This window comes from Poeciliopsis prolifica, unplaced genomic scaffold, assembly GCF_027474105.1.
Source record: "Poeciliopsis prolifica strain line A6 unplaced genomic scaffold, Auburn_PproV2 SCAFFOLD003, whole genome shotgun sequence".
Lineage (NCBI taxonomy): Eukaryota > Metazoa > Chordata > Actinopteri > Cyprinodontiformes > Poeciliidae > Poeciliopsis > Poeciliopsis prolifica.
Genome location: NW_026562378.1, coordinates 5,759,103 through 5,774,759, shown reverse-complemented (window position 1 = coordinate 5,774,759; position 15,657 = coordinate 5,759,103). Strand labels below are relative to the sequence as shown.

Here is a 15,657-nt window from a genome sequence, read left to right as displayed (position 1 = left end):
CAAGTACAGGCAGGAGTGTTTCCCTGAACGTTTTGATGTGCGTAAACAAAACAAGCCTCTAATCATGCCCATACTCATGATGCATTAATCAGTAGACGTGCGCTTCGGTAAAGCAGTACAAGTGGGACATAAACGTCTACCCTTCCCGTCTCGACGGCTGGAATGTACAACCTTGAAACCTGCAGAAAGAAACAAACACATTTCTGCATCCAAAAAAAAAAGAAAAGTGCATAGAGTAAACTGAGAGGTAATATTTCATCACGCTCGGAGTGAAAAAGTTTCATGGACTAGCAGAGAGTTAGCATTACTACGGTATTGGCTTAAAACACAACACTAATCTTAAAATGTACAGTGGTGGACGACAATGCGCACAATGCCGACCCTATAACGGCCACTATTAGCTTTTACTGCCCTGTAAGCAAATCTGCCAGAAAAACCATTATATAACGTACAGCCTTCCTACTCCCGTAATGGCAAACCAATACAATGACCAACATGGCACATAATTGAAAAGAAAAAAAAAGAGAAATACATCAACCAGAGCTACTGCTCCCGGAGAACACACAAACTGTCTGCTTGTCAAAAGCAATGTTCACTTCTCTTGTAGCCTGGCCTCAATATGGCAGCCCCAGTGTGTCGGCTGGACTAAGTACGCGTCCCCGAAAGGCTGCTCCCCTATTTAGTACTTGTGTTATATTCCGCACGCTGAGAATGAACTCCATTATCGGGGTAGTTTGCTTTCTTCTCTTTCTCGCTGGTGCTGCTTGTATTTATTACACGTGGGAGCAGCATCTCCCACAGGCCCGCAGCTCCAGACAGGGAGGTGATTTCACTCGGCTCCAAAATAAAACAGCTTAGGACTTTTACATCACATGCGAGTCTTGTGATTAAAAGTTGATGCGGGTCCCAGGTGGGCCGCATGTGCACACGAGCGGCGGCGACACAAGCCACATATTTGCACCCATTTACATGTCTTTGTGGTGAAAGAAAGAGGGCCGTGTGATTTCATGTACAATAACGTGCTTTAAAGCATCAGGGAAATAGCTTTTTAGCACACAGTTGTTTTATTTCTTCCTTTGTTCCTTCAAGGACAAGGCAGCGTTGTTGTTGTTGATGTTGAGCAGAACAACTTTCGCGGCCCAACTTGCTCAGAGTGGAGCTTCTTCCGTCCCGCAACATTTTGGGGACGGGATCCGACGTCGGGGGCAACTGGATGAGCTCCTGCAGGATTCGGCTAGCAGCCGTGTAACTAAGAGCAGCGCCTCGCTTTTGAGCACAACAGGACTGGGCAAAATGAAAGACTACAGGGACAGGAAAGGAGAGGTGCAAGGAGGGAGAGAAGTTCAGAGAAGAGGAGAGTTAGACATAGACAAAGCAAAAAATAAATAAAAAATTATGAGACAGAATGATGAGAGCAATAATGGGTCCATTTTGACACTGCGCTCAGTATAAATGTGCAGTCATGTCCAACTAAATAACTAGTGGCAAATGGCATCTATAAAAATAAATAAATTCTGAAGAAAGGTAATCTTAGGAAAACAGTAAGAGCCTGGCCCTGTGGACAGGATGATGGGATCTGGAGTGTCACCGTGAGGAGGAAAGCAGTTAAAGATGGACCACAAGGTAAAGCAAAGCAAAGCTACTGAGATGGAAAGAAGTTAAATTGTGTGCCATTTTGTTTCAGGGCCACAGGGGATAGAGAACTGTGGGAGGCACCTTTTAAAGTTACACATAGTGAAGGAAAAAATAATATATATATTTTTTTAAATTATGATAACTGCAATGGAGTTCATCACAATATAACATGTGGGCTTAAAAATATACATACACTTCAACTGATATTTGGTTAAATGTTCAGCAAAATGCAGAGAAACTATCCACCACTTGTACCAATATGTCTGAAGATTTGTCCTGCTACAAGGTTTGATATGTTCTCAAAGTGTAATGTTAGCCTGCTTGATCCATCAGGAAACGGCAACTTAGTCCTCTCAGAAAACATGAAAACAATTAATTTAAGGCGAGGAGAAAGAATGTGATGCTACTTCATTAGGAAGTAAATCCCTACCACCTGATGCAGAATAGTTTGTACAGTTAGTTTTAGTTTAAAATCTTTGTCTCGACTCCTCCAAAAACATTTTTCTTGACATTGTGGCCTAACGATTCAATCTTTGTCTTCTCTCACCTTTAAACCTCACTCCAGAAGACGACTGGCTTATCCGTGTGGACAGAGACAGATTCTTACAGCACTTGAATATGATTTTAGAGAAATCCCTTCTTCCATAGTCAGAATCCTCTCAATTCACGCTACAGCGTACAATCTACCCAGCTTTTGTCTTTTGTTGTTTGAGAGAAAGGAGAGAGAAAAAGTCTGGGTCATAAGTTTGAAGTGGAGACCAATAACACAAGTAATGCTTTAAAAACTAAATTTAGGATGTTCTGAGTCGGGGTGTTTTTTAGCAGGTTTATATTGAGGAACTGATTATGCACAATTCAACATGACAGATACACCTGAGGTAAAAGCATTTGTTTTGATGTGAGTAAACTATTTGTTTAAGTAACTTTGCAGCTGAAATTGTTTCATTCTTTCATTATGTAGCAACATGAGAACTTCAGCAGTAACAACTCCACACAATGACATTTTCACAAGGATCTTGTGTACTGCTTGGGATGAAGCTGGGTCAATTTGCCTGTTGCAGTGTTCTTAAATCCACTACCAGGTTTCAAAGCAACACATTTAACTTGCCTTTTAATTTGTCTCTATTTAGTTGGTGTCGATATCGCTGCTTTTTCTCAAATTTGTTTTTGCACTGAAGAACGGCTGTGGGAGGGGGAGCTTTTCCAACAACACATGCAACGAAAATGTGCCCCAGACTGCAGCCGACGTCAGCAGAACAAACCGTTCTGAAAGGCTTCATCTTCATAAGGAGTTTCCTCCTGTTGCAGAATGCTTCTGCCTCAGAAAAAAAGAAAAACATATAACAGTTGAAGTTTACTTTACTTTAAATAATGTATTGGTTACATTATCTGTTTAGTCCATTAGCCTTTCTGCTGAGGAGTAAACAGCAGAAAGGAGGAAAGCATTCCAGAGGAATTTCATCATATACTGTAGCCCATAGAAATTACGACGACAACAACAACAAAAAATACAGCCCTAAGCTTCGAGAACAACATAAATGTCAACCTGAACAAAAAAAAAAATCCATCTGCCACTTCCTTGATGGCACAAGCACGAAGCAATAACAAGGTCATTTGGCTGTTGGTATAGTCCTGCTGCTCCTGCTCTGTGCCTACAGGTGATCTGAGAAAAACCCCAATAAATTCAGCTATTCTGTCAACAAACTGTTCGAGACGCGGATATGAAGAAAGCGCAGCTATTTATTTCGGCATGGAAAATAAATACGTCTTCGCATAAAAAGGCTAGGGAGGAGGGCCTCCAGTCAAACAAAGCTGAATGGTCTGGCGGAGACAACCGAGCCGCATAAAACTTCACAAATTTAAAGTGAGAACTTTGCTTCCAGTCATTTTATTTTCTCCTTTCCCTCAGTTTCATTACACTTTGGAGTTTATTTCCTGTGCATGTAGCGTCACAAAAGTATCTCCACCCTGCACGCGAGTTTCCTTTTCCATTTACTTTTTTGGAAATATGAATCTTTACGGTAATAGATGCTTAAAGGGAAGATATTAAGGAGAGAAAACGAAGGCTTTGTCATATCCTGCCTCGTCTCTGTTATGCAGCTGCAGACGCTAATATTACTTCCTCTCCTCTCAGCACAATGACCCAGAGACATCAAAGCAGCATCTGACAGGCAGGGAAAAGAGACAGAAAGAGGAGGAGAAAAAAAACACACACAAAAAAACAAAGTATGACGGAGAGACTGTGGCTGACAAAGACGACAGATACCAAAATACCTGCTTTGTTGTGTGACGGTCGCCACACTTGGACCGTATTGCAGGCCTGTTCCTTGTTCATATGGGTTCTATGATTTAAATGGGAAATAAATCGATTGAATCTCTCTGTGACGAGAATGACACAGAGGCCAATAACAAGAATAAGCAAGATATTAATGGCTGTCCTTACAGTAGGCATCCAATTCTTTATCTTCTTCTGTAACAAACTTATACTATGCGTCATCAATAATGTTCACCAAAATATTAAAAATAGACGAGCACTAAGTAATGAAAATACATTTATCCGAGATATACTGAATAAATTCAGGAGAGAATTGCGTAAAGAGCAGCCCAGACTCTATCCATTAAATGTTATGATGTTTATTAATTAAGGAAACTTTGTACACGAGTCTTGATTGCAGTTAGCTGGAAATGGACTGAAGACAACGACAAGGTAAATTATCAACCAATCAGACAAAAACATGAAGTAAACATTGTTGTAAATATCCTAGACCTTAAGCAAACTCCTCTTTATCGTCAGGAGGAACAAAATGTTTGATATTTTCAGTCTGTTGATGCATTTGTCAAGTTAGATAAAACTTTAAAAACAAATTTAAGGCAGTTTTCGGGTTTTGGCTTTCCTAACAATGTTAACCTCGCTGCTGGATGTCCTGCAGACGCTACAGTAGACAAAAATACCTTCATTACCAGCAAAATCGCCACATTGTTTGATAAAAACAAAAAATAAAATGATCAATTGATTGAACTCTATTGCACATATGATTTAGTCACATGACTTTTATTAACGAATGCTGCACAATCTCTAGTTGTCTGATGAGGAGCTTAAATGCCCCCTGGGTATTTTGAAGTGGTGCAAGAAGTAAGTGAGGTAAATAGCACAAAGTGAAATATGAGTAGACAGCATGTAATACTGAGGAAATGTAATGCAGCATTAGTTAGCTGCATACAATATATTGCTTAAAGTATTCAAATTAAGGAATTGGTCCAGTCACCTCGTATCCAGACACATAAAGACAACTACAAAGTCGGTCTTCTAACACCTGCAAGCCATATCTAGGGTTAAAGAAATAAGAAACTCATTCATCCATTTATCAAGGTTGTTTTTATAGTCAAACTGATTACTGCAACAGTGCTGTTGCAGACATATGCATTTAATCCAGAAAGCAGATGCTTTTGTAAAAATATGTCATATTAAAGCCCATCAATCCCTAAATAAAATATCTTTGAGAATGGGGTGCCGTGTTAGTGTAAAGGCGGCAAGTCAGTAAAATAACTCAGCAAATATCATGTACAAAATGTCTCAATAGTGAAATCTCTGAATATGACACATAAGTTTAAAAGTTGAGGCCACTTTAAGGCAAACTGTCATTTGTAATTTGATCATTAGGTGATAAACCGACCTCAATGACTCTTCAAACCTCCATTTGTTGAGTTTATCAAATGCACAGTGCAGTTCAAACATCTATTTTTAAGTAAAACAAAAAGTAAAAAAAAGAAAGAAAGAAAGCAAATAATAAATGCAAATGAGTAGCTTGCTCAAATTATGAAATGATTAACATTCCCTGTGCAGATGAGAGCTGGTTTCCCAGCTACCCGGGTTGAAATGCTAATGGGGCCTCCAACTCTCTCTAATGTCAGTCCTGTTCGACTTTTCTCCTCCAGGCTGGGAGGAGCTTCTTGTTGCTATTTCCGTCCGCAGCAGCAGGAGGGACAGACAGGAGGTTTATTTCCCAATCTGCATTTGGGGAGACGGCCCAGGACACATTGAGGCGAAGAAACAGGAGGGTGGGTCCTCTTGTCCATGGGGGAGCTTTTTTTCTTTTCCCGCTTTTTCTATCTTTTTCTCTCCGCAAATATCCAACCTATTTTTAAAAGCTCATTACAATAATCACGGCCGCTCCATATGGGGAGGGAGTGATGAGTGAGACCCTGTCTCTCCTGTTGATTGCATGTCTTTTTCAAACCACCGTATTCTTGTTGCTCCATTATTGGGTTTTAAATTAGAAGGGCAAATCGATCAGAGAGCAGAAGTGTGATTTGACAGGCAGTAAGAGCTGATTAAAGAAGATTTTTTTTGAGAATTTAAACAGTTAAATATCTACTAGCTTTAGTTGAAATTATACTTTAAAGCAATAAAGTATAATTATTGCTTTAAAAACACATTCTCATATGTTTTTATGACAATGTGCACCGTTTCTGTATTTTTAGGAATCCATAACATATCCTATCGGTAATGTTAGCAAAATATACATGGAAATAATGAAGAAAATCACACTGTGGTAAACTTGATGTGATCATCGTGAAACTTACGTCTCTGATCTGAGAACCGGTGGCTGGTTCCCAGCCAGTCCAATAGTGTTTAATGTTGCTCGAAATTGCAAAAATAGATCAACACGGCAACTTTAAGAATCAATGTTCAAAGTGCTGCCTTGAAAATACGCCTCCATTTCACCCAATTGTTGGGAATTACAACTTATCTTAGAAATCTGTGACGGTGTATAAACCTGTGATGTTATTTAAGAAAAAGAAAGACGGAGGGGAAGATCTCACTTGTACTCTTTCTAAATATTTACCATTTCAGTTTTTACCACAGTGTAGCGTGCGTAAAAATGGACAGTTGACAAGTGGAGGCCAAAAGACAGAAGTGTCAACCACAGCAGGTACATAAACATTTCAAAAAGGTCTTACAGACATAGGAAAAAACAAGTCAACTATTCTAAATTACAGAGCGAAAACATGACATGGTATTCCTCCCTAATAAAGGAATGACTTTGAATTAAAAAGAAGGATTTTTCCTGAACTTTCAGGATGAGGGATGCAACAAACGATATGTTTATTTAGAATCTTACTTAGAGGTCCCAATAACTGCGTCTGGGACTGAACTTGCTTTTCTTAAATTATTTTGAACATTTTCTTAGGACTAAGAAATCCAAAGGCACCCAATTCGTAATGAAATGGGCTTTCATTATTTGAAACACCTGTGAAGTTCTCCATTTGCAAATTGTTCTTTTGCCCGGGTATAAACTCAAAGATGTTTGTTGCACATAAACATGGTAAAGTGTTCCTGAGACCGCATTTCGACATCTGCGCACGAGGTGAAAACAACAGCAAACAAGCTATCGCAGCTCGTAATTAGAGTGAAACGCATACACTGTCGAGTCGAAGAAATGTTTGTTATTGCTGGAAGGTGGTTTTTAAAAGCTGGACTGATTACCAGCTCATTTAAATCTGTATTCCACACGTCAAAAGGCCGCCGGAGCCGCCGACTCAAAAGGCAACTGCAGATCAGTGCTGGGATACGGGGGGTGACAGCAGTGAGGGAATTAGTGATGTGATAACTGTCAACACACAATCAGCCGTGCAGTATAGTTACAACGCTCACACTGTTTAGACTGGACTTATTAGATTTCTGAACATAGAGTCGAATCGGTTGCAAAACAGCCCAAGCTGTCACTCACTTAGATTCTCAGAAGCACGCTTCTGATTGACTGTGCGTTTTTTTTTTATAAATTTTTTTGATAGGCGCATGATGATGGCTATTGAAACAAGCCTTTGACATCCAAACATGCAGCTGAGAATGGAGTTCATCTGCTCTCAGCAACCAAAATGATGAAATATGACGACACAAAAGCCTTTTTTGTCTCTGTGAAGCATGGACAAACGCCAAGCCTCACTAATGAGCGCTATTGTCTGAGCATCATGGCAATGGCCTGCCAAAAACAAAAACAACTGATAAGAAACATGACTTATATAATCGCAACAGGTCGTCAAGTTTAATTTCTTTAATGTTTGAGGCGACGACATAAGAAAGCGGATTCACTGATGGGCTTGATTCATGTGGGTAAGCTGTGCGAGAGAAAGAGAAGCAAAACACTTTTGTTGACACTTGGCTTTTACCTTTGGGTCAGCAGTCAGCAGCTTAAAAGCCTCGTACACCTGCCTCTCTTTGACACCGCCCCCGAGGTCCAGGAAATTAGCCGGCTTCCCTCCATGGAGGTCAATGATGTCACATGTTGCCATGGCCAGTCCGGCTCCGTTCACTGAAAAAATAAAATAAAAATGTTTATATGCCGTATTTTCCAGACTATAAGTCGCAGTTTTTTTTTTATGGTTTGGCCGGGGGTTCGACTTATACTCCGGAGCGACTTATGTGTGGAAATTAACACATCTGTACATCATATCACATGTTATTTTCTAAACCGCAAGAGGGCGCTCTAGGCCTGTGTTATTCTACATTCGGCGATAGCAGAGTTGTTTACAAGCGACACAGAGGACGAAGATTTTATTGCGTTTCGTGATTTGAAGTGACACGGATGGTTTGGTAAACTTGTTATTTATGCTAAGGTTATCTGAATAATTCTTAATATGTTATGCTAACATACCAGGCACGTTCTCAGTTCGTTGTTCATGTGTCATGTAACGTTAGTATACCGTACAATTATTCAGCCTGTTGTTCCCTCTAGTCTATTTTTATTACCTTTCAAGATGACATGTCTGTTCTTGGTGTTGGATTAGTCAATAAATTGAGATATGGGTAATCGACTGATACCGTCAGTGCAAATAATAATTATATCAACTGCCGTTGCTGACCTACAAAGGTTTCTCAACAGCAAAGTAAAATCTTTAAGGATCTCAAACCTTAGAAGGTTGAAAAATATACTTGTGGCAGTAGCTACAGACTCAGAACCTAGTGGTGAAGACCTTTATTTGCATGATCTGAAAACGGAAAGAGCATAATTTTATCACAAACCATCTTCAAACAGGTGCTTCCTACATAAGTTATCTATAAAGATGTGTAAAAATTACCCTTACAGTAAAACATCCATTTGTCAGCGCCATTTCCACTCTCACTGCACAAGACTCCACTACTGAAGAAAACTCATATTTGGTAGCCCAGTGAACGTTTTTGATTTCATAGCACACATCATGATTGATGATGAAATGGCATTGTTCATTTTTCTTCAATAAATAAATAAATAGTGGGGCTGTCTTGACATTGATCCCAAACACAGAGGCAAAGAACTGAAGATGGTTGAGAAAAGTCGTCAGAAGCTTTGAGGTTTGATGACACACGATGTGGAAGAATTGGTCAAAATTACATCTAAGCAATGAACGTGACTAGATTACTCAGACAAGTGACATCTGGAAAGTGTCATTTAATAACCCCCAACTAATTTATAATGTTTATTAAATACATTTCAAAGCATGTCTGTAATTTATTTCTCTGAATCTTTTTCACACATATCAATTGTGCTGATTCCCTTACAGGTGTGATCCACTTGGACTGTTTCAGAAATCTAGCTTGAAATTCATACCTTAGTAGTGATACATTTAGTGAAAAAGAAAAAACATCAACATTTTCAATTGAAGGAGACTGAGCTGTATTTTTTATTTTTTTGCCATCGTTCACCTAACTGGCTGTACAACCACCCTGCTGGGTTGTGCAGGGGCCAGTGGCACAAGTATGTCTTACCTCATTTAGTTTAGACAAGCTGAAATTGCGTCCTGGCAAGCTCCCCCTCCGACTGAGGTCTTAGTAAAAGGAAAATTTGCTTTAACAGCTGTCACTTTGGTGCCTTGCTGAGCTCTCAATGAAGCTGCGGGGTCTTAAAAGCTGTTGTTACTTTAAGAGAGTGGAAGCAGGGGATGCAGAATTGGGCGGGGGTGAGCGGGTGTGCGGAGGTGATGAGGGTGTTAACACACATCTAATGTGTTTAGGAGGCTACGGGGTAAGGAGCGAGAGCACCTGTTAGTGCTGCTGTACACTGTAAAAGCTTTGATTTATGACAAGAGAGGAGGCCTTTAATGAGAATGCTAACAATCTGGCTCACTGGAGACTTTCTGGGCGGATTATGGCTAATTAGAATCCATTGGTTATGGCAGCGTTCATTTCTGGAGTCTTCAGAAAGCTGCTTGTAACGTAGACGAAAGCTACAGCGGTTTCCTTCGCTGCCCCCTCCCCACAGACGCTCAAAGCTATTTGCCAGGAGATGTCCACCTACTGACAGTGACTCATTTATTTGTTGGTGTTTGTGTGTCCAGGTGAACGCGGTCTGTGACAGGGCTCTGCCCTCCTACCAAAGCAGGCGATGTTTCCGTCCATTCCGATGTATTTAAGATCCCACTTGGCCGCCTCCATCTCCGTGGCGTCGCTCTCCGTCATGTCATCCATGGCGAACACATCTTTCTGACGGAACTCGGCGTTGTCGTCAAAGTTGATCTTGGCATCGAAGCAGACCACTGGGGAGACAGGTGGGCAAAGAAGGAAGGATGGTGAAGACGGAGTTGGGAATGGCATCGGCAAGAAAAACACAAACTGGGAAATGGTAAAGAGAAAAGGCAAAGAAGGTTGAGGAACTGGAGAAGATAAATGGAAACCAATTATGATTTTTATAAACATTAGATGATTGAGCAAAGAAAAATTTGTTCGTTTTTCTTCCTGGTCGACGTTATTTCAAAGTTTGACTCATTAATTTGTGTGCTTTTAATGCTGATAGATGTGTAAATGGAATTTTTTTTAAATTTTGAACTAAACATCAAGGCCTACATTTAACCATACTTTCACATAGTTTTATATTAAATGGCTATGTAACTTCAAATGGCTTCGGAGGCACTTTGACAGAAGACTCAATAATAATTTGAATAATTAAAGCAGGGCAGATACTCATATCCAATCAATGGTATTTATTCCCAATTAAATGAGGTCTGCTATATTTTCCTTATTTACAAACTATCTACAAACATTTTGGTCATTCTGAAGACATTTCTTTAGTTTTATTTCACCAAAAAAATCTATTTAGAGAAGCAGTCTGTTATTGCTAAGTAAAGGTGTGCTAGTAGACAGCACACGATCCCAACTTAAAAGTTGACGTAGCAGGCTAGCTAGCATGCTGGCATCACTTCACGTGTCACTACTTTCTTGCCAGAAAAATTTTTTACTTTTGAGCCGATATCAAAATTGTGTTAAATTTTTTTATGTTATTTTTTTTTATTTGTTCCTTATCAGAGAAATATGTTGGCAGTAACAGTCTGTTAGCTTGCGGATAGCTAACAACAAAATAAAGAAAGTCTTATTTCCTTTAAAGCTCTTTTAATTTTTTTAAAAATATTTAGGCTTATAATCAAAATGTTAAGGTTTAAAAAAAAAATGAAATTTTTTTGATATATGTAGGCTACAGATATATACAACACTAATAGGCTATAGAAAAGAAAGAAAAATACTGAAGTATGATTGTTAAACAATACATTTTAGTTTTGACATTTACATTTATAATATCAATTTAACAGTTATGGTTTTAAATATGTTTACATTTTTAAAAAATGGATATACTTTTCTTTAAGACATGGTAAATGGCTTCATGTTGACCTTCCGACACACAAAAAAAGAAATATTTAAATATCTCAGCACAAACCTTTTATCCGCTCATTATTCATATTTTTTAAAATAAAGAACACTTTAACACAAATCTGATTTTAACCTGTGACACTAAAGATGCAAGTAATCTTGCTGTAATATCTTAACACATCACATTATATCTGTTCAGAGTTAGATACAATAAAAATTTATCTCATTTTTCTTTATTTCCTTTATTTCTTTGAAAGAATGTAAAAAAAAACAAAAAAAAAAACAAGTTGGGCCCAAGTTTAACAAAAATCAGTGCTGCAATGATTTGTTGTGACAGTAAAATGTCGTCATCAGATGAATAACGAGGACTTGAAATGTAACTTGAGTCACATTATGTAGATTTGTACTGTGGGAGCAGATCGAATGTTGTAAATTATTTCAACATGTCCATTAAATTTGGTATATTTGAAAGCTATAAAAGGGTAAGAGTCTGTGTGAAATTTAAGGATGGTAGTTGCAATAAAATGTTACTATGCCAAACCTGGATCTTTAAATAAAAATTCTCTAATAGAAGCAATTTTAGGACCTGATATGGCACAACTCCATGACGTCTGTTTTTAATCAACTTTTTGTGGGTCAGCTCGCAGACAGCAGGAGAATCAGACAGTGTATGATTTATTTTAAACTGATGCAGAAACCATCACCCTGAGAGAGTCACATCTTTCTTATGCTAACATAAATACCATAAAGCTATTTCACAGACACCTTAACCGTGACAGTCACAAAGAGAAGGTCTGAATTAGGCCTAAGCTCACAAACCCAAAGGTACGCACACGCACATCCAAATACAAACCAGATAATGGAGGAGAAAGAAGATTAAAATAAAATCAAAGAGCATCAAAACAACATAAATATTTTAATGCAGTCGCTGTATAATAATGGAGACAGCGACAATAAGCCTTAAACCTGGTCAGGACTTCTCAGGGGAACCCTCAAAGGCAGTGAATGTCCTAAGAAGGAAGCATATGAGTAACTTATTGAAAGCTGCTCTGATCAGAAAATCCCCGTCTGTCTAAATGTTCCCAAACACAAAAGGGTTCAAGGGCAGACGACAAAGGTACACGCTGAGCTGTGGGTCTTTCTTATCCCTTAATGTTGCTTGTAAAGATGGCCTGGGTTTTCCTTCCCAAGTAATATTTAATAAAAATTACACAATACCAATTTAATGTAGTACTCCGCCAACGTCAGCGTCATCAGCAGCGAGCAGTTTGATGAAAGCAAAGCGAGCAGAGCTGGTGTGAATGCAGTGCAGTGTGATTGAGCTCATAGCTAAAACACGTTGATCATCATCAAGTTGTTTTCCTTTTTTGTATTGCCGGATGCTTTATGCATCATATCAATAATTGTTTCTATGGATTAAAGCGAGCTGTTAAAAGGAGAACCTATTTAAAGGGTTTTGTAACCTTTAATTTCAATTTGTCCTAATCTCCCTTTCATGTATGAGGAATAAGAAAGATTTCAAACTGAGGATTCCAGTTGGAAATCTCCTTTATTACTCACTCAAGTGACTAAACTCTTGATAATTACTGAGGTCTTAATGGGGTTTATGGAGTCTGGCCCAGAACATCCAGACGTACCAATACTAAATTGGCTTTGGGTTTTAGAAACAGAGAAAAATATATGTGAGAAAAATGTTAATTATTTCTAACACTAACTTAAAAGAAATCTTGTGATGTCTGTTGCTAATCTAAATGCAGCTCCAGGCGTTCGAGGACCTGGAATTACCCTGATTCCCTTTTCTCAGAAACGTATCTAATTGATAGGTTTCTTTTTTTTTTTTTGTTTGACTGTTTTCTGAATCATATTGAGATTGTGGTACACCAGGGAAGCATGAGAGGCTGCTTTTTTTTTGTTACTTCTGGATGAGCTTAAAAATCGCTATCAGAAGTGAAGCAGCAGCATGGTGTTAAAACACAGAGCTCTGCTCCCTGAAGCCATCTGTATTTTGAAGCAGATAAAGTCATGTTGACAAGTGGCTGATGTCAGTGTGTTGCAATTAGAGCACACTTCACATTCTGCAACGCGTTCAGGCCTGAGACGATAGCATCTTTGCAACGTGCCGTGTTCTTTCACTTTATTTTATTTTATTTCATTAAAATAAATACAATTCTGGAAATCATTAACATGACAAAAAGAAAAAATGCAAAAGACATAGGAAAGGTGAGCCGTTTCACTGTGAAACACGGTACCTTGTCCTTCGGGAGTCTCTCCGAGCGGATTGACTTCAACTTGAGTGGCGTCGACTTTCAGGAACAGATCATAGAGCCTCTTAATCTGATCCGCTGCCTGCAAAGTCCACAGATGACAATAATTACCTGATGGCTTCACTCGGAGCACTCAGCCCCCACTGAGGCCACTCGGCTTCTGCACACAGACTGCATGAGAACAGGGCAAATGGGCTCCCGACATCGCCCCCGTTAGAGCCTGTTCTGCATCGAGACGTACATGCAGAGAAAAATTGATTTTCTACCCTTAAAGACCAGCTGGCCAAGAAATCGAGCACAAATCAACACACTTCGATTGTTTGTTGTTAATTTTTTACATGTATAGGATTATGGCAACATCTCTGCAGCTGCAACATATAGTAGCTATTGATTTAATGTGTTGGATTTTTAAGTCCGAACCGCGCCTTGCAAAAAATTGATTCGCCCTTAAACTTTGTTACAAACAAACTTTTGTATTTTGGTAGGACTTTATGTGACAGTCTAATCCAGGGGTGCCCAAAGTCGGTCCTGGAGGGCCGGGATCCTGCATGTTCTCTCCCTAATGCTAGTAACAACCTTTTCAGCAGGTCACTGTTCTTTTTAGGCCTCTAATGAGCCGTCATTGGATCCAGGTGCATTAAACCAGGGAGAGAATTACAACATGCAGGACGCTGGCCCTCCTGGACCCACTTTGGGCACCACTGGTCTAATACTTGGAAGTGTATCATTCTGTAATAGGGAAGGGTGACATATAGGTTTATGGGGTTTTTTTTGCAAATAAAAATCTGAGAAGTGTGGAGTGCTTTTTTTCTTATGAGTCAGTCCTGCTTTAAACGCCTCCACAGCTTCATCTTTGCTGTTCTAATGCTGTTTGTTTTCTCTAACAAACTGCAGAGTCTTTGCAGAACTGCTGTGATTAAATGACATTAAATTTACTAACCAGCTGACTTTTAGTAAAGTGACTGGTCCCACTTTATTGTAATTTCGGGGCATTCGGAGCAAAGAGAAAACGTGCACATTGCACTTTTAACATTTTAATTTGTGAAAAAAAAAAATCTTGAACCGTGTGTCACTTTACTTCTGCTTCAAAATTACACACTATTCAACCGCATTTCAAGTCCATACAAAACACAGAGACGTCTGTGGCTGTGATGTGAAAACATGCATGTGACATTACTGAACCTTTCTTCTTTAACTGCTTGAGTACGGCGATAAAAAGTAAAGCTGATTCCACTGCTAAAGTCCAAAATTTTGTCCTTATACAAACTGCAGAAGACTTTTTCTATTCCTGTCTTAAAAAAAAAACTGTCCTGGCATGCACTGAACATCTCTCCTGTCCTCAAGTAGCTTATTGGAAGCAGAAAAGTTATTTTTGAAGTGTTTTAATTTTATCGCAATGAAAGAGTCTGGCAGCTGACTCGGAGGCAGCAAGGGCAAAAGCAAAACTAACAATGCAGACATTTACCCAATCCTTTTCCATTTTCCCTCGTGCCTGTTCAAAATCAATGCCCTTTCAACACCCTGCAAATGGAAAAGATCTCAAATAATGGGAGAAGTGGAGGGTAAAGGAGGGCGTATTGCACAATCAAAAGCAAACATGTAAGCAAACCCTAGTTTGTCTGATTTATTTGTGCTTCATGTGTTGGAGTTGTCGACTTAATCTGATTTTTTTTGTGCCATTACTGACCTGATGCCAAAAGACAAACAGTTTCAAATCAACTCGTCTGGGCGCTCGCTCTCATTTGGACTGCGAGGCCTGGGCTCGTCTTCCCTCATTTAACGGGCCGATGAAGATCGAAGGTGAATTTTAAAAGTTGGGGTTGAAAAGAAAACAAATCTTCTTGTTTCACAGACCAGATGTCACAAAGGGAAGATTTCCAGCTCACCGCAACACCCCAAAATGCACTGATCCCAAAATCACTGTGCGGCTGGTTCTGTCATTAGCGATGTCGGCGCCCCGAATCTCTCTGTGTTGTGACTCACTACCAGCTACAACCAGCTAACACCTGGCAGGTGAGAGTGTTGTAAAGACCCTTCAACATGTTGCCCGTGGGAAACTAATAACAGAAGAAGTACGACGTGTTTGCAAATGCAAACCCGTCCCGTCTGTATGCGCACATGAATTGCAAAGTCTGTCTG

General features: G+C 39.4%; 1 protein-coding gene across 1 annotated transcript in view; it reads right to left on the bottom strand.

Moving 5' to 3' along the window:
* The window catches only part of suclg2 (succinate-CoA ligase GDP-forming subunit beta), a 99,417-nt gene that overhangs the window by 34,090 nt on the left and 49,670 nt on the right, over positions 1–15,657 (bottom strand). The window contains exons 7-9 of the mRNA XM_055027339.1: positions 13,504–13,600; positions 9,988–10,149; positions 7,807–7,949 (exon numbers count right to left, since the gene is read on the bottom strand). Of these exons, the coding sequence (XP_054883314.1) occupies positions 7,807–7,949; positions 9,988–10,149; positions 13,504–13,600 (402 nt within the window). The remainder of the gene's footprint in view (positions 1–7,806; positions 7,950–9,987; positions 10,150–13,503; positions 13,601–15,657) is intronic.